This window comes from Dermacentor variabilis, chromosome 10 (genome assembly GCF_050947875.1).
Source record: "Dermacentor variabilis isolate Ectoservices chromosome 10, ASM5094787v1, whole genome shotgun sequence".
NCBI lineage: Eukaryota > Metazoa > Arthropoda > Arachnida > Ixodida > Ixodidae > Dermacentor > Dermacentor variabilis.
The window spans coordinates 2,915,780-2,935,372 of record NC_134577.1 but is presented as its reverse complement, the minus strand read 5'-3'; the positions used below and the strand labels follow the sequence as shown (position 1 = coordinate 2,935,372).

Below are 19,593 nucleotides of genomic sequence, written 5' to 3'. Positions count from 1 at the left end.
TTTATTGTAATGAGGTCCGGAGGCTCGGCTTCTTAAGCCAAGGCGGGCCGTTCCCACGTTGGCACTGTCAGGCCAAGCCTTTCAGCGACATCATGGGCCATCTGGACGGCCCTTAGTTAACCATCAAAGCCCATTGTTTCGGACCGATTATGGCACCGGCGTAAATTCGGAACCACATATTGAGCAACCACTGGTACTGGTGCCGATTGCGCTTTACCCGGTGTAGATTAGAGTCCCTCCAATAGTGTGCATTATACAAACTTACCTAAGCGTTTCTGCGAAAATTGGCTTCATCGCTGCACATGATGTTTCTCAAAAAGTCCAGTGACTCATCGGCTTTTGTGAGGACCCAATTTGAGGAACCTAGACGATTATACAGGTCCCTATCTTTTAAGAATTGGTGCTGGTTTAGGTGGTAAGGGTGAAAGGCCGTCATTTAGAATCCTCCAAACTGATGACTTGGAAATTGGTGCCTGGGCGGCCACGTCCTGCACGCTAGCATGAGGGTTTGAAGCCATAACTGCTAGAACATCCGTGCGTAGGCTCAAAGACAGAGTCATCCGCCGCTGTCGGTTTGTGTCAGGCTTTCATAATTTCTGATGATAGTCGATGCGTTTGGTCTACCGGCACACCTCCACGACTGATATATGTATTTGCGGCCTTCCTCTTGTTGCCGTTTGCAGATCCCATGGCAAGCATCATGTTTACCTTCTGCTTATTAGAGAAGACATGGCCACTGGGTCGAAACAAAACGCACCTTTAAACCTTTGCATTGACGTTGTCAATTGGCTTTTGTGGTAATAGGTGTTGTGGAAAACAAAACAAACATTTGTTCACTTTATCTACGCTAAGACAACAGCTATCACAGCTTGTTTCCAACTAACACGAAACGCGACGTGTTACTTCGGCCGGGGCGCGGCAGATAAGGCACCACCTCGATCACGGTGTTTTTCTTTATTTCCTTGATTTCGTTCTGGATAACTCGGAGGGAGCCTGTTCGAGGGCGCTGCTTTATGATCCGGGTGGGAGCGCAGTCACGTGGTATTCTCCACATTTCGCGGGGTTTATTTGTCAGTCGGAAAAAAGAATTAGTACGTCGCTGAAAGTACCGCAGTTAGATGTTCCTTGGCTGTGCCATCAAATGCCTCATTGACACTTTGATAATTAGGATAGTACGTATCGAGTTAGGTAATTAATTATAATTACTAATTAAGTCTCAGTAACGAAAACATTACTGGAAGCAATTCCACAATACTGTAAGCAATATGCACTAGGTCTTTTTTCTTTTTGAGTAATGCATTGCTCTTTTTTTTAAATCTTGGTGCATGATAGTTAATTAGGACACCTGTATATATTTGTGACCTTTGCATGCTACTGACGATGTTTCCATCCCTAATAAATGTTGTAAATTATTAGAAATGTTTTTTTTTTCATGAGTTGTTAGCATAGCTAACTGGAAAGAGAAGCATTTCTGAGACACACAGCATTCACGTGCATTCCAGACACCACTGAATAAGGACTGCTGAAGTGGCCACTGAAGTCTTCGGGTTTTTTTCACGGTCAAAAAAGCACGCAAATCAACTTGAAGCATGGTGAACATACAGCAACATATTCATTCTCTAGGCATAGGCTATCCATACCTTCAGAAATAATGTTTAATTGGCTACTTCGATCTCTTTCAAAAATATAATGAACATTGTCCTCTGTGTATATTTAAATATATTGCGTGTGTGCATGCTGTTTACAGCGGAAATTTAAAACAATGTTAAAGTGAGAGAATACGGAGATGGGGCAGCCGCCGCTAGTGCTTCTAATGCGCGTGTCCTCCTGTAGTCAGGATTTGCAGAAATAAAGCGAAACAAAGAATAAAAGGCCGTGCACGTCCGCGCTAACAATGATGCAGTAAGCTATTAATTAGTCCTAGTAAAATTTCGAGTGCTAAGGTTGAGGAGAGTCAAGAAGAAACCTCAAATGATGTGGGTGACAGCGCCCCCCTGGTAATACCACTTTCGGTGTGTGGTGGAGGGGGGTCGCCCCCGTAGTCGGCGCCCACGGCACCGACAAGAATCGGCGTGCCGAGCGGGATCGCTCGACCGAACCGCACGCGATCAGCCGTCGAACGGACAACGCGATAGCTGCAGCGCATTCGCTTGTATATGTAATTATTCGTGCCCAAAATGCGTCGACATGCCTTCAAAGTTCAAGTGCACAAGCTCCAGTCCTCTCGAGGACTACATATATGGAGTTCGAGCCAATGTTAGGCCTGGTCCCGCCAAGTTCGTGCACCCGCTACCGATGGACCTGAACTTAACGAATAAGCAGTTAGGACGAAGGAATCCGCTCTTATAGTTCAATTACGTCCCTATAGCGACTTGATATCAACTATACTCTTCACTTCGCATGGCACGTACACAATAAGCCGCAAGCGGCGACGCAGCGCTGTGCAACATCTGTGCTTACGTCACCGTTCCCGAAGGCTGCCGGTGTCGGCGATGGCATCCGCGTTCTCGCGAGAGAGCTGCACGGCCCATCAGTGAGCGCTTATGCCAAGCACAGTTTTCCCTCATATTACGTTATGGCACGCGCAAATTGCAAGTATGATGAACGTAAACAAAAGTGAGAGTCAGTAATAACAGCCAATAATATGTGTGTCTGGATCACAGTTGCCGTTGTCTAAGTGGCTCGGCCGCTCGTATATTGACTCGTCTCAGGGTGGAACAACGCGGCTTAGATATTGCGCTGACCCCCGAGGACGAAGGCCGCCCAGCCCACGCCGCGGGGAAACGCAAGGCGGCGGCGACCTCTGGGTTGCAAGCCCGCCGCAAGGCAGTGAAACGCCCCCAACACTCCCGCTGCAGAACGCTTTGAAGCCGATAAACACCGAAGAAATCATGAGCGCCGACATTGATATTTTCGTGGATGGGCGGGCAGCCAGTGACAGCGTTAGTCGACACTGGTGCCGACTTCTCTGTAATGAATCAACTCGTCCTCCGCCTGAAGAAAGTATAAGGATGCCATGGACGGGACCTCACATAAATGGACGGCAGGCGGCCAATTACTGATGCATATACTGGAAGGTGTACTTCTAGAATCAACATCGGGGATTCTTCTTTCGTGGCCGCTTTCATCGTTCTTCCTGTGTGCTGTAAAGATTTGATTATTGGAATGGATTTCCTGAGAGATATGGCGCCGTAATTAACATCCCGGACCGCATGGTGACGTTTTATAAGAGGCCTGGTTTAGTCCATTGCTTATTGTCGCAACACCACTCCTTTCGTCTAACAAAAGACGACGTCGTCATCCCACCTCGATCATGCACCCTTGTTTCGGTAGCATGTGACGTACCGGTTCATGGCGAAGGAGTTGCCGACCAAATAACCACGTTGTTTTTCACTCATGGCTTCTCGGTAGCACGAGGAATCGTAAATGTCACCGACGGGCGCACGAACCTGTTGCCAACAAATTTTACCACAGAGCGACGGCACCTTCCGAAGGGCACGGCTGTAGCTTATTTTGATGGTGTTGCGGATGTTCGCGGCTGCTGTTCACTACTCGAATAACCGCCTGTACGCAAGACCCAGCTCCTGTGCTTGACGTCAGCACTGCTTTGTCGCCGCACGACCGAGAACGGTTTCTTACGCTACTGGCCATATTCAACGACTGCTTTGCGTCGACGTCAAGCGTCGGTCGGACGCCTCTAACAAACCACCGAATAATTACACATGGTACGGCAAGACCAATTTACTAAAATCCTTATCGTGTTGCTCCCACAGAACGTGAAGCCATACAAGTAGACAAACACTTGCCTTTGCTTCGTGTTGTCGACAAATTCGACTTCGCCCTGCCATCTGCTAGTCGCCTGGTTAGCTCAGATGGTAGAGCGGCTGCCCCGGGAAGGCGGTGGTCCCGGGTTCGAGTCCCGGACCAGGACGAATTTTTCTTCAACTATGAGGCTTTTCTTTCGAGGAACCCGTATGGGTTTCCTTTGTAGCAATTGCTACGAACGGATGGATGTCTGATTTTCCCTTTATTCATTACTTCTCTCCACCTTGCGGGTTTCCGCAGAACTACTACGTCAAACAAGTGACAAAAATGCTTGAAGACGACGTGATCCAACCATCAATGAGTCCCTGGGCATTTCCTGTAGTTCTAGCCAAGAAAAAAGACGGCAGCTTGCGTTTCTGTGTGGATTACCGAAAACTAAATCAGCTGACAAAGAAATACGTGTACCCGCTTCCCCGTATAGACGGTTCACTCGGCAGGCTTCGACACGCACGTTATTTCTCTTCAATGGACTTAAAAAGCGGACATTGGCAAATCGAGATAGACCCGAGACACCGTAAAAAACCGCTTTTGTGACGACAGACGGCCTATACGAATTTAAGGTCTTGCCTTTCGGCTTGACCTCTGCCCCTAATACGTCCCAACGCCTCATGGACACTGTGCTTTCAGGCCTGAAGTGGAAAACCTGCTTAGTGTACCTCGACAACGTCATCGTGTTCTCCCCAACCTTTGAAGAACACCTCGAATGGCTTGAAGCGGTTCTGCACTCCATCCGGTCCGCCTGCCTTACCCTGAAACCGGAGAAATACCACTTTGGCTTAGCGGAACTACAGTTTCTTGGTCACCTCGTCAGCCACGCAGGTGTCCGCCCGGATCCTGCAAAAATTGCCGCCGTCGCACAGTTTCCCGTACCATCAGATAAAAAGGCTGTCAGGCGCTTCCTCGGCTTCTGTGCCTATTACCGGCGGTTTATTGCAGACTTTGCTAGTATAGCGTCGTCGTTAACTCGCCTCACGAGAGAAGACGTTGCTTTTTCATGGGGCAACGAAGAGCAAGGTGCACTCAACGACTTGTGGCAACGTCTCCAGGCACCTCCAGTGCTTGCTCACTTTAATGAGACCGCTCCTCCATTGCTCCACACTGATGTCAGTAATGTTGGCTTGGAAGCTGTTCTTGTGCAGTGGCCGCTAGGAGCACACAGAAAGACTGCTCGCTTATCTAAATAGAACACTCACGCACAGAGTCCACTACTGAGAAAGAATGCCTCGCCGTGGTATGGGCGGTTATGAAATTTCGCCCATATTTGTATGGCCGCCACTTGACAGTTATCGCGACCACCATTTACTCTGTTGGTTGACAAACCTTAAAGATCCTTCTGGACGACTGGCGCGTTGGAGCCTAACGCTGCAAGAGTTAGGCAAGACCGAGGAACCGCATTCACGGCTGCACGTTTAGTTCACGTCTCGCTGCTAAGTGGAACGGCTCATCGGAAGTCAACCGCCTACCATCCGCAAACCAATGGATTAACAGAACGCCTAAACAACTGAAGACATGCTCTAAATGCACGTGGATGTTGAACATAAAACTTGGGATGACATCCTGCCTTATGTCACCTCTGCGTTATAACACGGCGAAACAAGAGACGACGCGCGTGACTCCGTTCACCCTTGTTCACGGACGGGATGCACGAACGATGCTGGATGCGATGCTTCCACACAACTTTGACAACACTTACACGGACGCCGATGCGTTTACGCAACGCGCAGAAGAGGCTCGGCAACTCGCGCGCTTGCGGATCTGCCAGCAAGACTTCGACGCGGGCCGCTATGATCTTCCCCGTGAAACCGGCGACAGAGTGTGGGTTTGGACACCCATACGGAAACGAGGCCTCTCTGAGAAACTGTTAAGGCGATACTTCGCACCTTATTGAGTATTGCGGGGACTCAGCTATGTCACGTACGAGTTCGTTCCCGATAGTCCCAATTGTATACGCGGCGCCACACACACCGCCTCAAGTTCTGCACGTTTACCGCGTGAAGCCGTATGTGAGTGAATAACTGTGCCAGAGACCCTTACTTCCGCGAATGACATTTATGGTTTAGCATCGGGGCGATGCTCTCCTTGGGAGGGACAAATGATGCGTGTATTCTATGCAGACGACAACGACGATGGGGCATTAACGGACTCCGTCTAATGGGTCAGTGAGATTGGGCGAGGACGAAGAAGACGTGCCTCTCTTCTGTTTGTTTTTGAACATAGTACCTTGCTGAATTTCTAATATTACCAATAATTTCTATTATTTCATTTCCTTACGTTAACTTATTTTATCAAAATTCTTAACAATATTTTCATTACACTTCTAAATTACAGTTCTATAGTCCCACGCTCTACTATTAAAATCTAGCTTTGCTTTACTTCTAAGCATATGGAAAACCGCCTGCTTCTTGGCCAATCGGGGAAGAAGGCGCAGAGTAGTGCTGACGTGCCCACATCGGATCCCATTTTTCAAGTTTTGAAATGGAAACGATATTCGAAGGAAGATGGTTTCAGTCTTTGGACCTGCACTAGACGAAGGAAGAAAGGAAAGCGTGAGTTACGCGTGCTTTATGGTGATGATCTAAACGAGCCGAACGATAAGACGGGGTCGTGGCAAACTATACATTTTATGAAGCGGCAAGTTCCGAGGAATGCGCAGATAGTGGACTCTTATCGGTGGGTCGACTTTTCACCATTTTGTGACACCTTGAATCTCCCACCACGCCGCGAGAGCGCCAACCCTAACGGCCTACGCCAACCTACGTAAAACTCTTGCTTGGGCTAGTTGGTTCATGCTTGAATGTGTAAAGAGCAGAGCGCAAAGAACAGGACAGAAGAAGAACACAAACAGCAGGACCGGCGCTACTCGACACTGCCAAACTGAGACGGCGGTCAAGCTGACGCAAAAAATGACAGGATCGGTGCGAAAGCTTCGTTGGAAGAAAGGGCCAGTGGCCGCCCAGTGGACTTCGAGCGCGGCAGCGCGAGAAGGCGTAGGCCTAACCCTCCCCTCCCGCCGGCGCGGAAGACCGGCGTTCCAAGCGAACGACTGACTAACAGAAACCATGCCCGGGACCACAGTCGTCGAAGGGATGGAAATCACCCCCGGAGGAGCTCGATGAAGCGGTATGGACGCCCGCCCTCGGCAGCAAGCGAAAACAACCAACGAGTACGCCGTCATATGGCGAGCAACGTGTCACCAAGAATATGCCGGCTGGCAGCCGCACGGCCAACTCGCCGGCCAAAAGTTTCATGAAGCCGGTAACGGCAGCCTCGAGGCTACCGAAATTACCCAATGGCCAAATCAAGATCATCGTGCTCCCCAAGGGAAGCCTCGACGTTTCCAAAACCGATATCATACACCTCGCCCAAGCCCTGGCCATGGCGGCGGCTTTGACGGAACAGCAGACTGCCGAGAACTGTGTGCCCAAACAAGATGCAGAACATTTTGGTTATCTCACCCCTCACGATCAAAACGCGAGGGCATATGCAAAAATCCGCAAGATACATAATAAAATAGTGAAATGTCCTTTTTAGAAGCCCTTAGTTAGAACTGAGCACGTTGCTGCGCCGCCTGCGCTTGGTGAAAAATCTTAATCATTTAGTTTTTAATGAGGTGTATCGCGTAACCATTATCATTTATCGTCCTTTGGCCCTATACACCACGTGTCATTGTCGTGATCGTCATCTTTTACAATCGTTTTATCGCCTTTTGCCTGAGTACCATGTAATTTTCGACATTGTGTGAGTTGCGCTGCCAGATTTGCATATATATTGTGTGCTTCTGACAATAAAACATCAGTTGTTAGCGCTCGTCCGTGTCTCTTCTTGCGTCGTCTGTTTGGCGCTTTAGTACTTGAGATGCATAATAAATTGGGCGCCTTTGAGGCGTCAGCCTAGATCTCTGCCCCCGATGACACGTAAAAAGGTCTAAAAAGAAACATCGTGCCTTCATTTGACGAAGGAGCTCTTAAAATGATGATTCTGAACCCAAGAAACCCTACGGCATTAGAAGTCAAGAATTCTGCTCACCGTAGAACACGTGAACATCATCCGACGTGAACTTGGCGCTGTGTCTCCTGCCTCTACGTGCGGCCGTACCTGTGACCATAGCTCCCAGATGGTGCCACTAGTCCAAGCTGTCGTTCATCAGGAGCTCTCCAATGCTGGCCTGGACTCTTGTGTGCGCCGCAGTTCTTTACCAGCCGATCGACCGCCGTCCTTTCACACGCCCAAGGTCAAAGGCCGCCGTTCAGTACTCGCAATCCAGCAGAGTGGAGGACTGCTGATGACCGTCCCATTTGTTTCAACTGCCGTCGTATTGGACACGTGGCCCGCCATTGTGACAGCCGGTGGTATTGGTATCACGCGCCCTATGGATACAACCGCCGCGCCCACATGGATCATGTCCGATTTCAGCCCTACCGCGAGCCTCCTCGAACCACCGGCGACGACGCTCTCTCCATGCCGTATCGTCATTCACCATCCCCACGTAGTCACCAGTCCCGTTCGCCGTTGTCTCCTCGCCAATCATCTCGCTCGCCCCAATTCCACCGCCCTACGTCGCCGATTGAACGACTCCCTCGGGAAAACTAAACGATGCAGCTCCCAGAGGTGATGCTGCATCGACGACTTGCCTGCCAAATCCTCTGACCACACTGCAGAACGGAAGGAACCTGATAGACGTTAAACTGGATGACGCAAATGTTGTTGCTCTAGTGGATACTGGCGCTCAGATATCAGCGATGAATTCGGAGCTTCGTAGACGCCTCAAGAAGGTCCTAACACCAACCACAGTACCGTTCATTCGCGTCGCCGATGGCGGAACGTTTCCCGTGCAAGGGATGTGCTCCGCTCGAATAAGTGTTGCTGACCGATCCACAAGTGGACTACTTGCCGTGCTCGAGAAATGCTCCCATGAACTCTTCCTCGCTATGGATTTTCTGTCTGCACATTCTGCCCTTATTGACTGCCGAACCGGCTTGCTTCAGCTAGACCTACCGTGCTACCGCGACGCTCCTATTGCACGCCAACTGCGATTGTGCTCAGTGGACTACGTTCGTCCACCTCCTCAAGCCGTTATATATATGTGAACTTGCGGTCTTTTTCTCCCATTCCCTATGGCGATTACATCTTGACCCCGATTGTTGACGCCTTATTCGCCAAAAACGTCGCTCTTCCTCACACCCTTACTAGAGTTACGTATAATCGAACGTCTCCACCCGTATTGAACGTTAGCTGGTGCACGCGACTTATCCCAGGCGGCGTGACTCTAGCCCACATATCATCTATCGATGAGTGTGCCGTTTCTGCATTCGTCACCGGCGCTTCTTTGTCCTCTGCCCCTTCCTCTTCCTCGCACAATCTCATCGACGGTGATATTGACAAGATGATAGCGTCTGACCTCCTTCCTGCTCGGACTGCCGATATGCGGCGCATATTGAAGTCTTACCACTACATCTTTAACTTTAATGACCGTCCTTTGGGACAGACATCTGTGGTCACTCATAAGATCAATACTGGGGACGCCATCCCAATCAGTCCTTATCGTGTGTCCTATGCCGAGCGAGAAGGGATACGGCGTGGAGTCGACAAGGACGTCATTGAACCTTCGTACACGTCCACGGGCATCGCCGGTCGTCCTAGTCAAGAAGAAAGGTGGCAGCTGGCGCTTCTGCGTAGACTACCGCCACTTAAACAAAGTAACGCGGAAGGACGTCTACCCTCTGCCGCGAATCAATGACGCTTTCGACTGTCTACACGGCTTTGCCTACTTCTCTTCAATCGACCTGAGATCAGGATACTGGTAGATATCCGTCAATGATGAAGCCCGTGAAAAGACCACATTTGTTACGCCCGATGAACTTTACCAGTTTAAGGTGATGCCCTTTGGACTGTGTAATGCCTCATCCACATTTGAAATGATGACAGACTCCCTCCTTCGTGGATACAAATGGTCAACATGCCTCTGTTACCTTGACGATGTCATCGTCTTCTCACCGACATTTGAAAACAACCTTAGCCGCTTGTTGGCAGTTCTTCAAGTTTTCCGGCAAGCAGATCAACTCTGCCAAATGCCGTTTTGGCCACCGCAAAATCAATGCGCTTGGCCACCTTGTGAGTGCTGAAGGCGTGCAACCTGACCCAGAAAAAAATCGCGTTGTCAAAGACTTCCCTGTGCCACGTTCCACTAAAGACGTACGGAGCTTTGTCGACTTGTGCTCCCATTTTCGACGCTTTGTCAAGAACTTCGCCGACGCTGCCCGTGCACTCACACAACTTTTGAAGAAGGAAACGTCTTTTTCTTGGGGTCCTGAACAGGCTGATGCGTTTCACATGCTCACAACTCTACTTACGTCACCACCAATCTTGGCCCATTTTGACCCGTCATTCCCACTGAACTTCGCACCGACGCCAGTGGACATGGCATCGGCGCTGTTCTCGCCCAGCAGCAACAAGGGCGAGACTGCGTCTTCGCCTATGCCAGTCGCCTTCTTTCCTCTTCAGAGTGTAATTTTTCGTTCACTGAGCGTACTAGTTTGGGCTTACCGGGCGCCTCAACCGCACGCTGACCACAATGCTCTCCATGTACGCTTCCTCAGACCACCGTGATTGGGACAGCACCTTGCCTTGTGTGACAACAACTCGTCACTCCATGACACCGCTGGCTTTCCCCCCTTTTATCTCTTGTTTGGCCGCCATCCCACATTGTCATTCGATACTCTTTTACCATCACCTGTGCACCCCGTTACAGACTGCGCCCGCGATGCAGCTTCTCGGGCTGCAACGGCTCGCCTGATTACAAGGCATCGTCTTTATGCCTCCCAGAAGGCCCGCTACGATCGCCATCACAGAGTCGTCAATTACTCTCCGGGCTCTTGGGTACTCCTCTGGACGCCTTGCCGCCACGTTGGCTTGTCGTCTAAGCTTCTTTCCCGCTACTCCGGGCCTTCAGTGACGTCAGTGACGCCAGATCAGTGATGTCACGTACGAGATCGCTACATTGGACAGTCGATCATCTGCCGCTTCCGCCACTGATATTGTTCACGTCTTCCGGCTTATAGCCTTATGTTGCCGTACACGATCCTACTGCTCCTTTTAAAGCGCGAGGCACACAGTCCGATTCGGTGTCCGATCCGGCGTCCGGCGCGCCGGAACGGCAGCCGGAATCGAGTTGTTTTGCCGTGCCGAAGCGCCGGATCGGACGTCCGGCGTACGACAAACCGGGCAGATTTTCATCGTCCGACACATCCGACAACCGCACCGTCAATTAGCCGCAGCTAAAGTGAGCGCGGCTGCCATATGACGTTCTCAGACGTTCCCTCCACAGAGGCGGGCCGGTTTCTCGCCGTCTTTTCTTTTTTTCCTTGCCGGCTGCAGTTTGTTTCCGGCACGAAATAGTGACCAGTTGAGTAAAATTATCTCGAACGTGTGCTTATTCTGTACTAAGCTACTGGCGAGATCGGGAGCCGCGATGCGAGGGCATTTCGCAGGCAGACAGCACACACCGACCGTCTGAGTGAGCTGCTCGCTTCGCTTGCACGTTTGCCTTTCACAACGACTGCGTTGCGTAAGCGAATTATATTTCATTACGGGCGACATGAGTGTACAGTGTTAACTGTTTTGGCAAAATAAGTGCTCTTCGACGAGGTGGGGGCTGGATCGCAAGCGCCGTCGACCGCGTGTCATATGTGAGAGAGATGTGGCACAAAAAGAAGAGGGGACGATGTGCTCGGATCCGTCCGAACGGCACGAGCCCTCGAGGCGCGTGACCCGAGGTGTGATCGGGAGAGAAGCGGCGCTGAGCTGGGATTATCGACGTGGCTCTGGGCCGAGAAGGTAGGAGCGTCAGCATCGTACTGGCGACGGGAGTCGTGGAGGTTCGGCCAAGTCCGTGACGCTGGCTATCCAGGGTGTGGCCGTCGACCTCGGCGACGTTCGAGCGAGGCTCGTTGGACCTGCTGCAGCCTCTCACGGCGGTGCCGGGCACTCCAGGAATTAGATCCCCCTTCTTAGGCAGACCAGCACGGACGATAGTCCCCGGGGCGTCTCGTCGGCAATCAGAGAAGGTGCGGCGGAGCCCGGCAGTAGGGCTAACCAGGGAGGCCGGAGTGCAACGTCACCGGCATAGTTCGGGACACCGACATCCGAGACGGAGGAGCTGGCTGGTCGATACCAAGGCAACAAAGCTTGCGAAGTCGGCAGGAGCACCGACTGGGACCAAGAGCTGACGCACATCGGACTTGGAGAGACGTGCGACAACCGAACTTTGTAAGAGCGTTCCTTTTTGTTAGCGTGCAACCATAGGCCAGGGTTGCTGGACTTTTGCGCGAAACGCGCTAAGGACTCGCGTAGGCGAGAATAAGGACATTGTTTTGGCTATGCAAATGTGGAGTTTTATTTTTTGCCAATTGAGTTTTTACTTTTCCATCTCGAATTTAGGTAAATTAAAATGTGTCTGCTGTGCTCGCCTGCGTCTCCCGACTCCATCTCTCCCAACATCCGCACGGCCCCGAGATCAGTAATACCGGGGCGTCCGCCTAGGTGGGCCTACCTGCCCGGCCACATCGCTTTCTGTCAGCGGTGCCGTCATTGGACAACGCGCCGTGGTGAAGCGTTTTGCCACTCGCAGGGGCATAATTTTACTAACAGTGCTCGGGTAAAGCGAAGCCGTGCTGTGCAGAGTTGTTTATATTGCGTTTCTCGACGCGGATTTGAAGTCTTCTGAGAGCACAAGCTGGGGCGCTGGATCTGGGTGTAGCTTACGCGCCGCTCGCTCGTTCGGATGCACGTACCGTGTAGCCCGAATTGCCGCATGCCGGAGCAATCAGCGTCGCACGTGCGATCGGACGCCAAATCGTACCGTGTGTCTACTGCGCCGAGACGGCGCTCTCGCCGGCGGGGTTCTGTGTTACGCGCTATTCCCGCGCATTGAAGCACCTTCCGAGCGTGGAAGAATGCGCCAGAAAGACAGCGAAGACAGAGTAGCGCTCGTGTTGTTCTGCCATCTAGCCTGCAGCCATCTCTCTCTGTATATATTTTGTAAATATAAGTTCCTATCCCTTTCGGCTACTCTCATCCCCGTTGCAATATATATATATATATATATATATATATATATATATATATATATATATATATATATATATATATATATATATATATATATACATATATATATATATATAGTCATATCGTAAGAAGCCAGCAAGCACTGACCCCAATGACAATATAGGGGAAATTACTTGTGCTCAATAAGTGAAATAAAGAAATGATAAATTAATGGAAAATAAACTGGACGACAAAACAACTTGCCACAAGTGGGAACCGAACCCACAACCTTCGCATTTCGCGAAGGTTGGGGAGAAAATGAAATGTATATTTCGTTTTGTCTATTCAGAAAGGTCAGTCTCCAACCGAAAGTCGGCACAATCAACAGTTGTTTTTAGAAATTGCATCAGCTTTACAACATATATATTATTTTTCTTTTTAGAGCGCAGCTCCTTAGCGCCTTTCTTGCGACGAGCGTCGGCGTTGCGCCTCGTAACCGAGCGAACAGAACGAAAGATGAAAGCAAGAGAGAGCAAGGAGGAAAGCGGAGGAGGGTGTGGCGAAAGCGTGTGAAAAAAAGTGTAGTGCCGCCCAAGACAGCTCTGCTACGGCGATGGCGACAGAGTAGTGCGCGTTGTCGGTATGGAAACAAAGCGCTGCATGAGCGGAGGTCTGTCTGTGGCGGCTGCTGTGAATCGCGCCCACGCGTCACCCACGCGCCGCCTCACGCGATCTCCCGATTAGCGAGGCAGTCGCACCACACATCGATCCGTTTGCAACGTGCCGCACGGGACAGATTGTCCATTCTAGCCAATATACCGCGAAATAAAAAAAAAACGTATATAGCTGCGCTCAAATTTCGCATTAGAGAGTATCGTAATCGTTGGTGAACATTTTCTTTTTCTGGTGGTTTCTGATGCTTAAACGAAAGCACGGGTAAACTAGCCAGCTTAGTACAACGTGATGTTCCTTTCTTTTGTTTATCACTTGCCGACCCTATTAATTATATATCTCTCCTTGCAATGCTCTTGGCAAAGTGTCCAATGTTTCCTGTATATTTCATGTCTTGTGCATCTCACTGGCCAGTGACGCGATATGTTGTCAACGCGATGCCAACGCTTTGTATGTAAATCTCACACTGTTTGTCGCGTTTTCCAGTTTTGTTACGTTAGCAATGCACAGTGCATCTGCGTGTACTGCATGAAGCTGAGCGCTTGAATAGCGCCAGTCCTATATGCACTCCGACGAAGGCTGGCCAGCCAGCCGAAATGGTAAACCGCTCTTTTGGTGCGTGTGTCCTTGATGTGTCGCGCGACCTTGGCCGGGCGCCCGAACTGGGCTATCGTCGCGCTTTGCACGCGGTGTCTGCGCAATTGCTGGACGCGTGCTTGCTTGAAACCCCGCAGCTGCGGCCCATGGGGCGACGCTTCGGGACGGAGCCAACCTGCTGATCCGCGGCGAGGCCAGCGGCTACCTGCAGACGCCAGGCTTCGCACTTGGACAGCGCACGCCCAACGGGTTCCGAGGTGCCGCGACCATCTACGCTCCGCCGGGCTACAGCGTAAGCGAGGCTGTTGCCCGTCGCTCGTTTCCGTGTCTGCACTCGAATCCAGCCACGCTTCGGCGAAAAAACCAGGCGAGACCTACTGCAAAGAAGCGATAAACCCTTTGCATTGAAAAGTTCTTTCGTGCGGTTTTGCTGCAGACTCGTAATGCGAGACCAGCGAATCTGTCCCATTTTCCCGCAGCAAACTCTGGATTTTGTTCTCTCGAAAGCAGTTGCTTAGGTAATCTGGTCTAATCAACGCGCCTAATGCAACTGTGCGACGCTGCAGCTCTGCAAATCTTTATTCTCCTCCATGTGTATTTCTCATTGTCATTATTTAAGCTCCTTCGTAGGAAGTTTTATCAGAACCCCGCAGTTTCTTTCTTTTTTTTGTGTGTGTGTGTGCCTTCTACAGGGCCGTGCATAGTTCGCCTAAAGTGTTCAAAAAAAGATTTTGCGCTTACCGTTGTGCTGTTCTTGCTCGAACTTTGCAGCCAGATCACATTTTGGAGTCTACGCGTTGCCTTCGTTTGCGGGAATGCGAGCAGCTGCCACGACAGCGCCTCCGCGCGGGAGCACACACGGGAAGACTGTACAGCGCGGCTTTAGGCAGCGCTAAAGTCCCTCTATAATTTTCAAGGTAGCGACATTAAAGCCCCTTAAACTTCGTAAAATACTGCCACGCTTTGAAGAATGCCGCCTCCTCCTCGCGCGCTCTGGCCGAGGCCGACGCCGCGTCGCTATTGGCATAATAGCATCACGTGGGTCCTCGCGCCGTGCATCAGCGCCATTTTGCTCGAGAAGCGTCTACGGAGTGGCGAGGAGTGCATGTTGGCGCCGTTGCTACGCTCGATCAGTGTAGGCGGCGCCACGGTCGAGGAGGCAGCGTGAAAGAGGAGAAACAAAGTCGCCCATTATAAGCAGGGTGTTGGATTTCGCCAGCTTGCTGGTTCCTACGAAAACTTTCTGAAAATCCCCGTCATTTCGTCGCGGTGGACTGCAGAAGTTTATGGTAAAAGTGCTTCTTTCTTTTCCCTTTTTCTTTAGAATTATCTCTCTCACGATGTGTTCTATCCGCATGTCCGGAATTTCATCGTGTGCTATGGCGACTAGTTTTTTACTAATTAAGGTGGCCGTGCGATCTTTTTCTTGGCACGTGTATCCCTTGAGTGTCGGCACGGTGTTTGTCTCCTGCAGCGCGATTATGTCAGGAGGACTTAAGAGGAAGCTTTAGCTTGAGTGCTCCTATCTAAATACATGTAAAAGGAGAACTCGTTTTTCTCGGCAACCACTGCACCAAATTTGACGAGGTTTGTTGCATTTAAAAGAAAAACTGAAAATCTAGTGACTGTTGGTTTCGAATTTTTGAGTTAGGTCGTCAATTTTTTATTAAAAATTGGCAAAAATCGAAAATTTTCAAAAAACGAAACTATCAAGTTTACAACTCTGTAACTTAACCACTAAAATTGATAATACAATTCTGTGAATTGCATCTAATAGTACATCTAAAGCGGACAAATTTGATATGTTACACATGAATATAAAAAATTTAGTCATATGGAAATGCAACTTTTGCAAAACCGTTGTAACCAACGTAACAAATTCGCGTAAGATGTAAAATGACATATTGAATTTGTCCGCTTTGAATGTTCTAATGGATGCCGTTTACAGAACCGCGATATCAGTTCTTGATGCAGAGCTATGAATTTGTAAACATCGTGCTTCTATTTTTTTCAAACGGTCAAATATTTGAAAATCGTTTTAAGAAAATTCAAGCCCTAAATCAAAATTCCGCTTCCAACAGTCACTAGAATTTAAGTTTCTCTTTCAAATGCAACAAATTTTATCAAAATCGGTTCAGGGGTTATCTCATAAAAACGTTTTTGCGTTTTACATGTATTTGAATAGGCCGCGTCGGAGTTGGGCCCGAGCTAAAGCTTCCTCTTAACTGTGAATTTATGAATTGCTGCAGCGGACCTTGCTTTTTGCGGTAGCCTCTGCAGTTCCACTGCCATATATCTAATGTGTTGTGTCTAGCCATGTTGGTTTATCGTTGGTTGTTATACTTTGGTTTTCGGTGCCGGATCTTTTGTTGTGATAGTCTATCTTTAGCCTCATTTGTTTTCTTTTGCGTATATTGATTTTTTTATGTAGTTGCGAAAACTTTGATCTTGCGTTGCGATCATTTGTTGCATTAAATTCATTCGCTCCTGCATTTTTTGCATAAAGGATTGCATTTGCATTTCCACTGTTCCCTTTTCCGGCTGCTGTGGCTGTTGCTCCATAGCTGGAGGTGGAGTCTGCTGTCGCGGCAGGCTACCCACCCTGTGCTCTCGCACTTCCCTGATTAGTTCTTTGATTCTCTCCTCTAGTTGTTCTGTTTTCTTCCTACTCTGCTCTAGTTCTCGCCTTAGAGCCTTATTTTCTTCCCTTAGTTGTTTAAGTTCGTTGTCGTTATTGTTATTATCCGAGTGCGGAAACAGTGATTCGGGAGGGCCTGCCCCCCAGCTTACCTTAGCTCCGCCCTTCTTTTGTTGTTGTTGTGGTTTTGGCTGCTGTTTATACTGCCCTTTGGCCGCGGGTGGTGGCCCCAGTGGTGGGAAGGAGCTGTCCATGGACTGGCTCCGGTCCCGGCTCCGCGTTTGGCTGCGGCCCCGGCTGCGCGAGCGGCTCTGCTCTCCTTCCGAGCTCAGCCACCTGGGACGGCGCCTACGGCTCCGCCCTCGGCTTTTCTGCGGGGCTCGTCCTCGCAGCTCGTCGATGTTCTCGAGGCGCATCCGGCAGTCCCTGGTACCGGCGGCGTGTTCGCCTCCACATACCAGGCACTTTGGTTGGCACTGATGTCCTTCAACTGGGTTGTTTGCTCCGCACTGCCTGCAGGTTCTCGCTCCCGGCGTTGGGCAGACGTCCGAGCGGTGCCCTTGCGTGCCGCATACGTAGCAAAACTGTCTGGTTGGTCTGTAGGGGTAAGTCTTGTATTCTACTGCGCTGAAGATGACCCACTTCGGAATGATGGGGCCGTTGAAAGTGATTAGCGCCGTCTCCGACTTTCCCAGTATCCTTGCCGCCAGGATCTGCACCCCTTGAGTGCGTAGTCGCAGCTTGGATTCCAGTATTTCAGATGGTAGTCCTATCGGTAGCCCGTGGATTACCGCCCGCTTTACGTCCCCAGGCATGGCCACGTAAGCGTTTGCTTCGTAATTGATGCCGCTGTATGGGAGGTACTTGATCTTCCTGATGACGTCCGCAACTTCTTCCTTGGAAGCGCTTGCGATGACGATGTTCGACTCTGGTCGGAGCCTGACCAGAAAGTCTTCTTCCTTGAATTTCATCCCGCAGGCCTCTATGATGGCTTGCGTTGCTTGATATCGTTTCATGTCCTTGATTTTCAGCCCCCGCCCTGGGCCGGATGATGATCTTCGCGTCGTCCGTCGGTAGCGGTGGCAGCCTCTGCCTCGGCTGCCGCGGCGCACCCACCTTTTGTTGTTGTTGCTGCGGCGGCACTCCCGTCGTGCCTGCCGTCTTGCGTGATGCCGTTGCCAGCTGTGGCTGCCGGCGCCATCTTGCTATTGTTCTCCGTGGCTTGGGGTCCTCTCGTCTTCAAAATGACGTCGCTCTGTGTAGCGCGCTTGAGATTCTTTTTCTGGCGCCTGGAATGGTAGATTTGCCAGCTTTTTTTTTTTCCTCGTCTTGCTGCCGGCTCGCCTCGCCCGTGGCGTCCTGCTGCATGAGGTGCTCTTCTGCGGCTCCGGTGCCCGCTTCCTCCATGCTCGAGTGCATGGTGGCGGGCGCCTCCTCGATATCTCGTAATTCTGCAGGGTTTTGGGCTGGCCCGGTCATAAAATTGCTTGTCACAGGGTTGGCAGCGCCCCGGGAATCCATTTCGGTCGATGCCTTGGCGCTCCGACCTACTTGGTGCCCGCCCGGGTGTCGGGTGTGGCTAAGCCTAACGTGAGTCTTAGCTCCCCGGCCACGTCGGAGATGTTCGAAGTCCGAGAAAAAGTCCAAAAATAGGCCTACCGGCTCGAAAGTGGTATCCTCGTGGTCCTGACGATCAGCTGCATTGATGTTGCCAAAAAATTTGGTGGCCTAATAAAATTGTCCTGTCGAAAACTTCCAAAATTTGCTGAGCCCATGCGACGTGCTTCCGCTTGTCTGTAGGTGGCGCGGAGAACGTTTCAATATGGCGGAGATAGAGGTGATTGAGGCGATACGAAAGCGTGCGCATCTCCAGAAGCAGGCGGCCTACGGGCCTCTGGTATCTCTAAGCGCGATCATTGACCTTGCTAAGGAAACGGAGAGATGTATTGTAGTAGGAGAGGCTACGTTTAACTATGGCCATATGATATGGTGTGGAATACGAGAGACGACGAGCGCGGCTGTCCAGGTCGAGTCACTCTGCCTGCAGACAAGTGCCGTGAGGGGCCCGTTGCATACTGTAACAGTTCCAAGTCTGCAATGTAACCGGCGCCGTAAAGGTCACTGTTTCTCCTTACTTTTTGTAATCTATACTCGATGTACGAGAATTGACACCAAGCAGTTAATCGGTCGCGCTCAGATGTAAACAAAGCGCAGTACCCCCAATGCCGCTGCATAAAATAAACGTTGTGTGCATTCACGACGAGATACATGGCTCCATGCACCGGCTTGGTTGCGAAATGCTTGTTAAAAATGCGAGATAACACGGAGACATTTCAGTAGTGCTGATTTACAATATATGCGCGAGACGATGAGGTGTTTCCAGCGCGATTAGCACTTTTGCGTGCTGTAGGGAAGCTCGCACGCGCAGTCTTCATCAACGACCGCTTCGTGTAAGTAGTCCTCGCCCTTGTTTTCTGCAACATTGTTATATAGGAACCCGCCGTGGTTGCTTAGTGGCTATGGTGTTGGGCTGCTAAGCACGAGGCCGCGGGGTCGAATCCCGGCCACCGCGGCCGCATTTAGATGGGGGCGAAATGCGAAAGCACCCGTGTACTTAGATTTAGGTGCACGTTAAAGAACCCCAGGTGGTCTAAATTTCCGGAGTCCTTCACTACGGCGGGCCTCATAATCAGAAAGTGGTTTTGGCACGTAAAACCCTATAATTTATTTTCTTTATTTTTTTGTTATAGAAGATATGCTTTAAGACCAAACAAAACAAATACAAAATCAGAAGCGCGCGCCCAGGACCTCCGATC

General features: G+C 50.5%; 1 protein-coding gene and 1 non-coding gene across 4 annotated transcripts in view; both read left to right on the top strand.

The window, feature by feature from the left end:
- Nucleotides 1-19,593, top strand: part of LOC142559728 (uncharacterized) — a 370,616-nt gene that overhangs the window by 222,205 nt on the left and 128,818 nt on the right. For all 3 annotated transcript variants that reach the window (XM_075671318.1, XM_075671316.1, XM_075671317.1), the window contains exon 10: nt 14,277-14,431. In XM_075671318.1, coding sequence (XP_075527433.1) covers nt 14,277-14,431 — 155 coding nt within the window. The remainder of the gene's footprint in view (nt 1-14,276; nt 14,432-19,593) is intronic.
- Nucleotides 3,858-3,932, top strand: TRNAP-GGG (transfer RNA proline (anticodon GGG)). Its single transcript has one exon. It is a non-coding gene; the product is annotated as a tRNA-Pro (tRNA).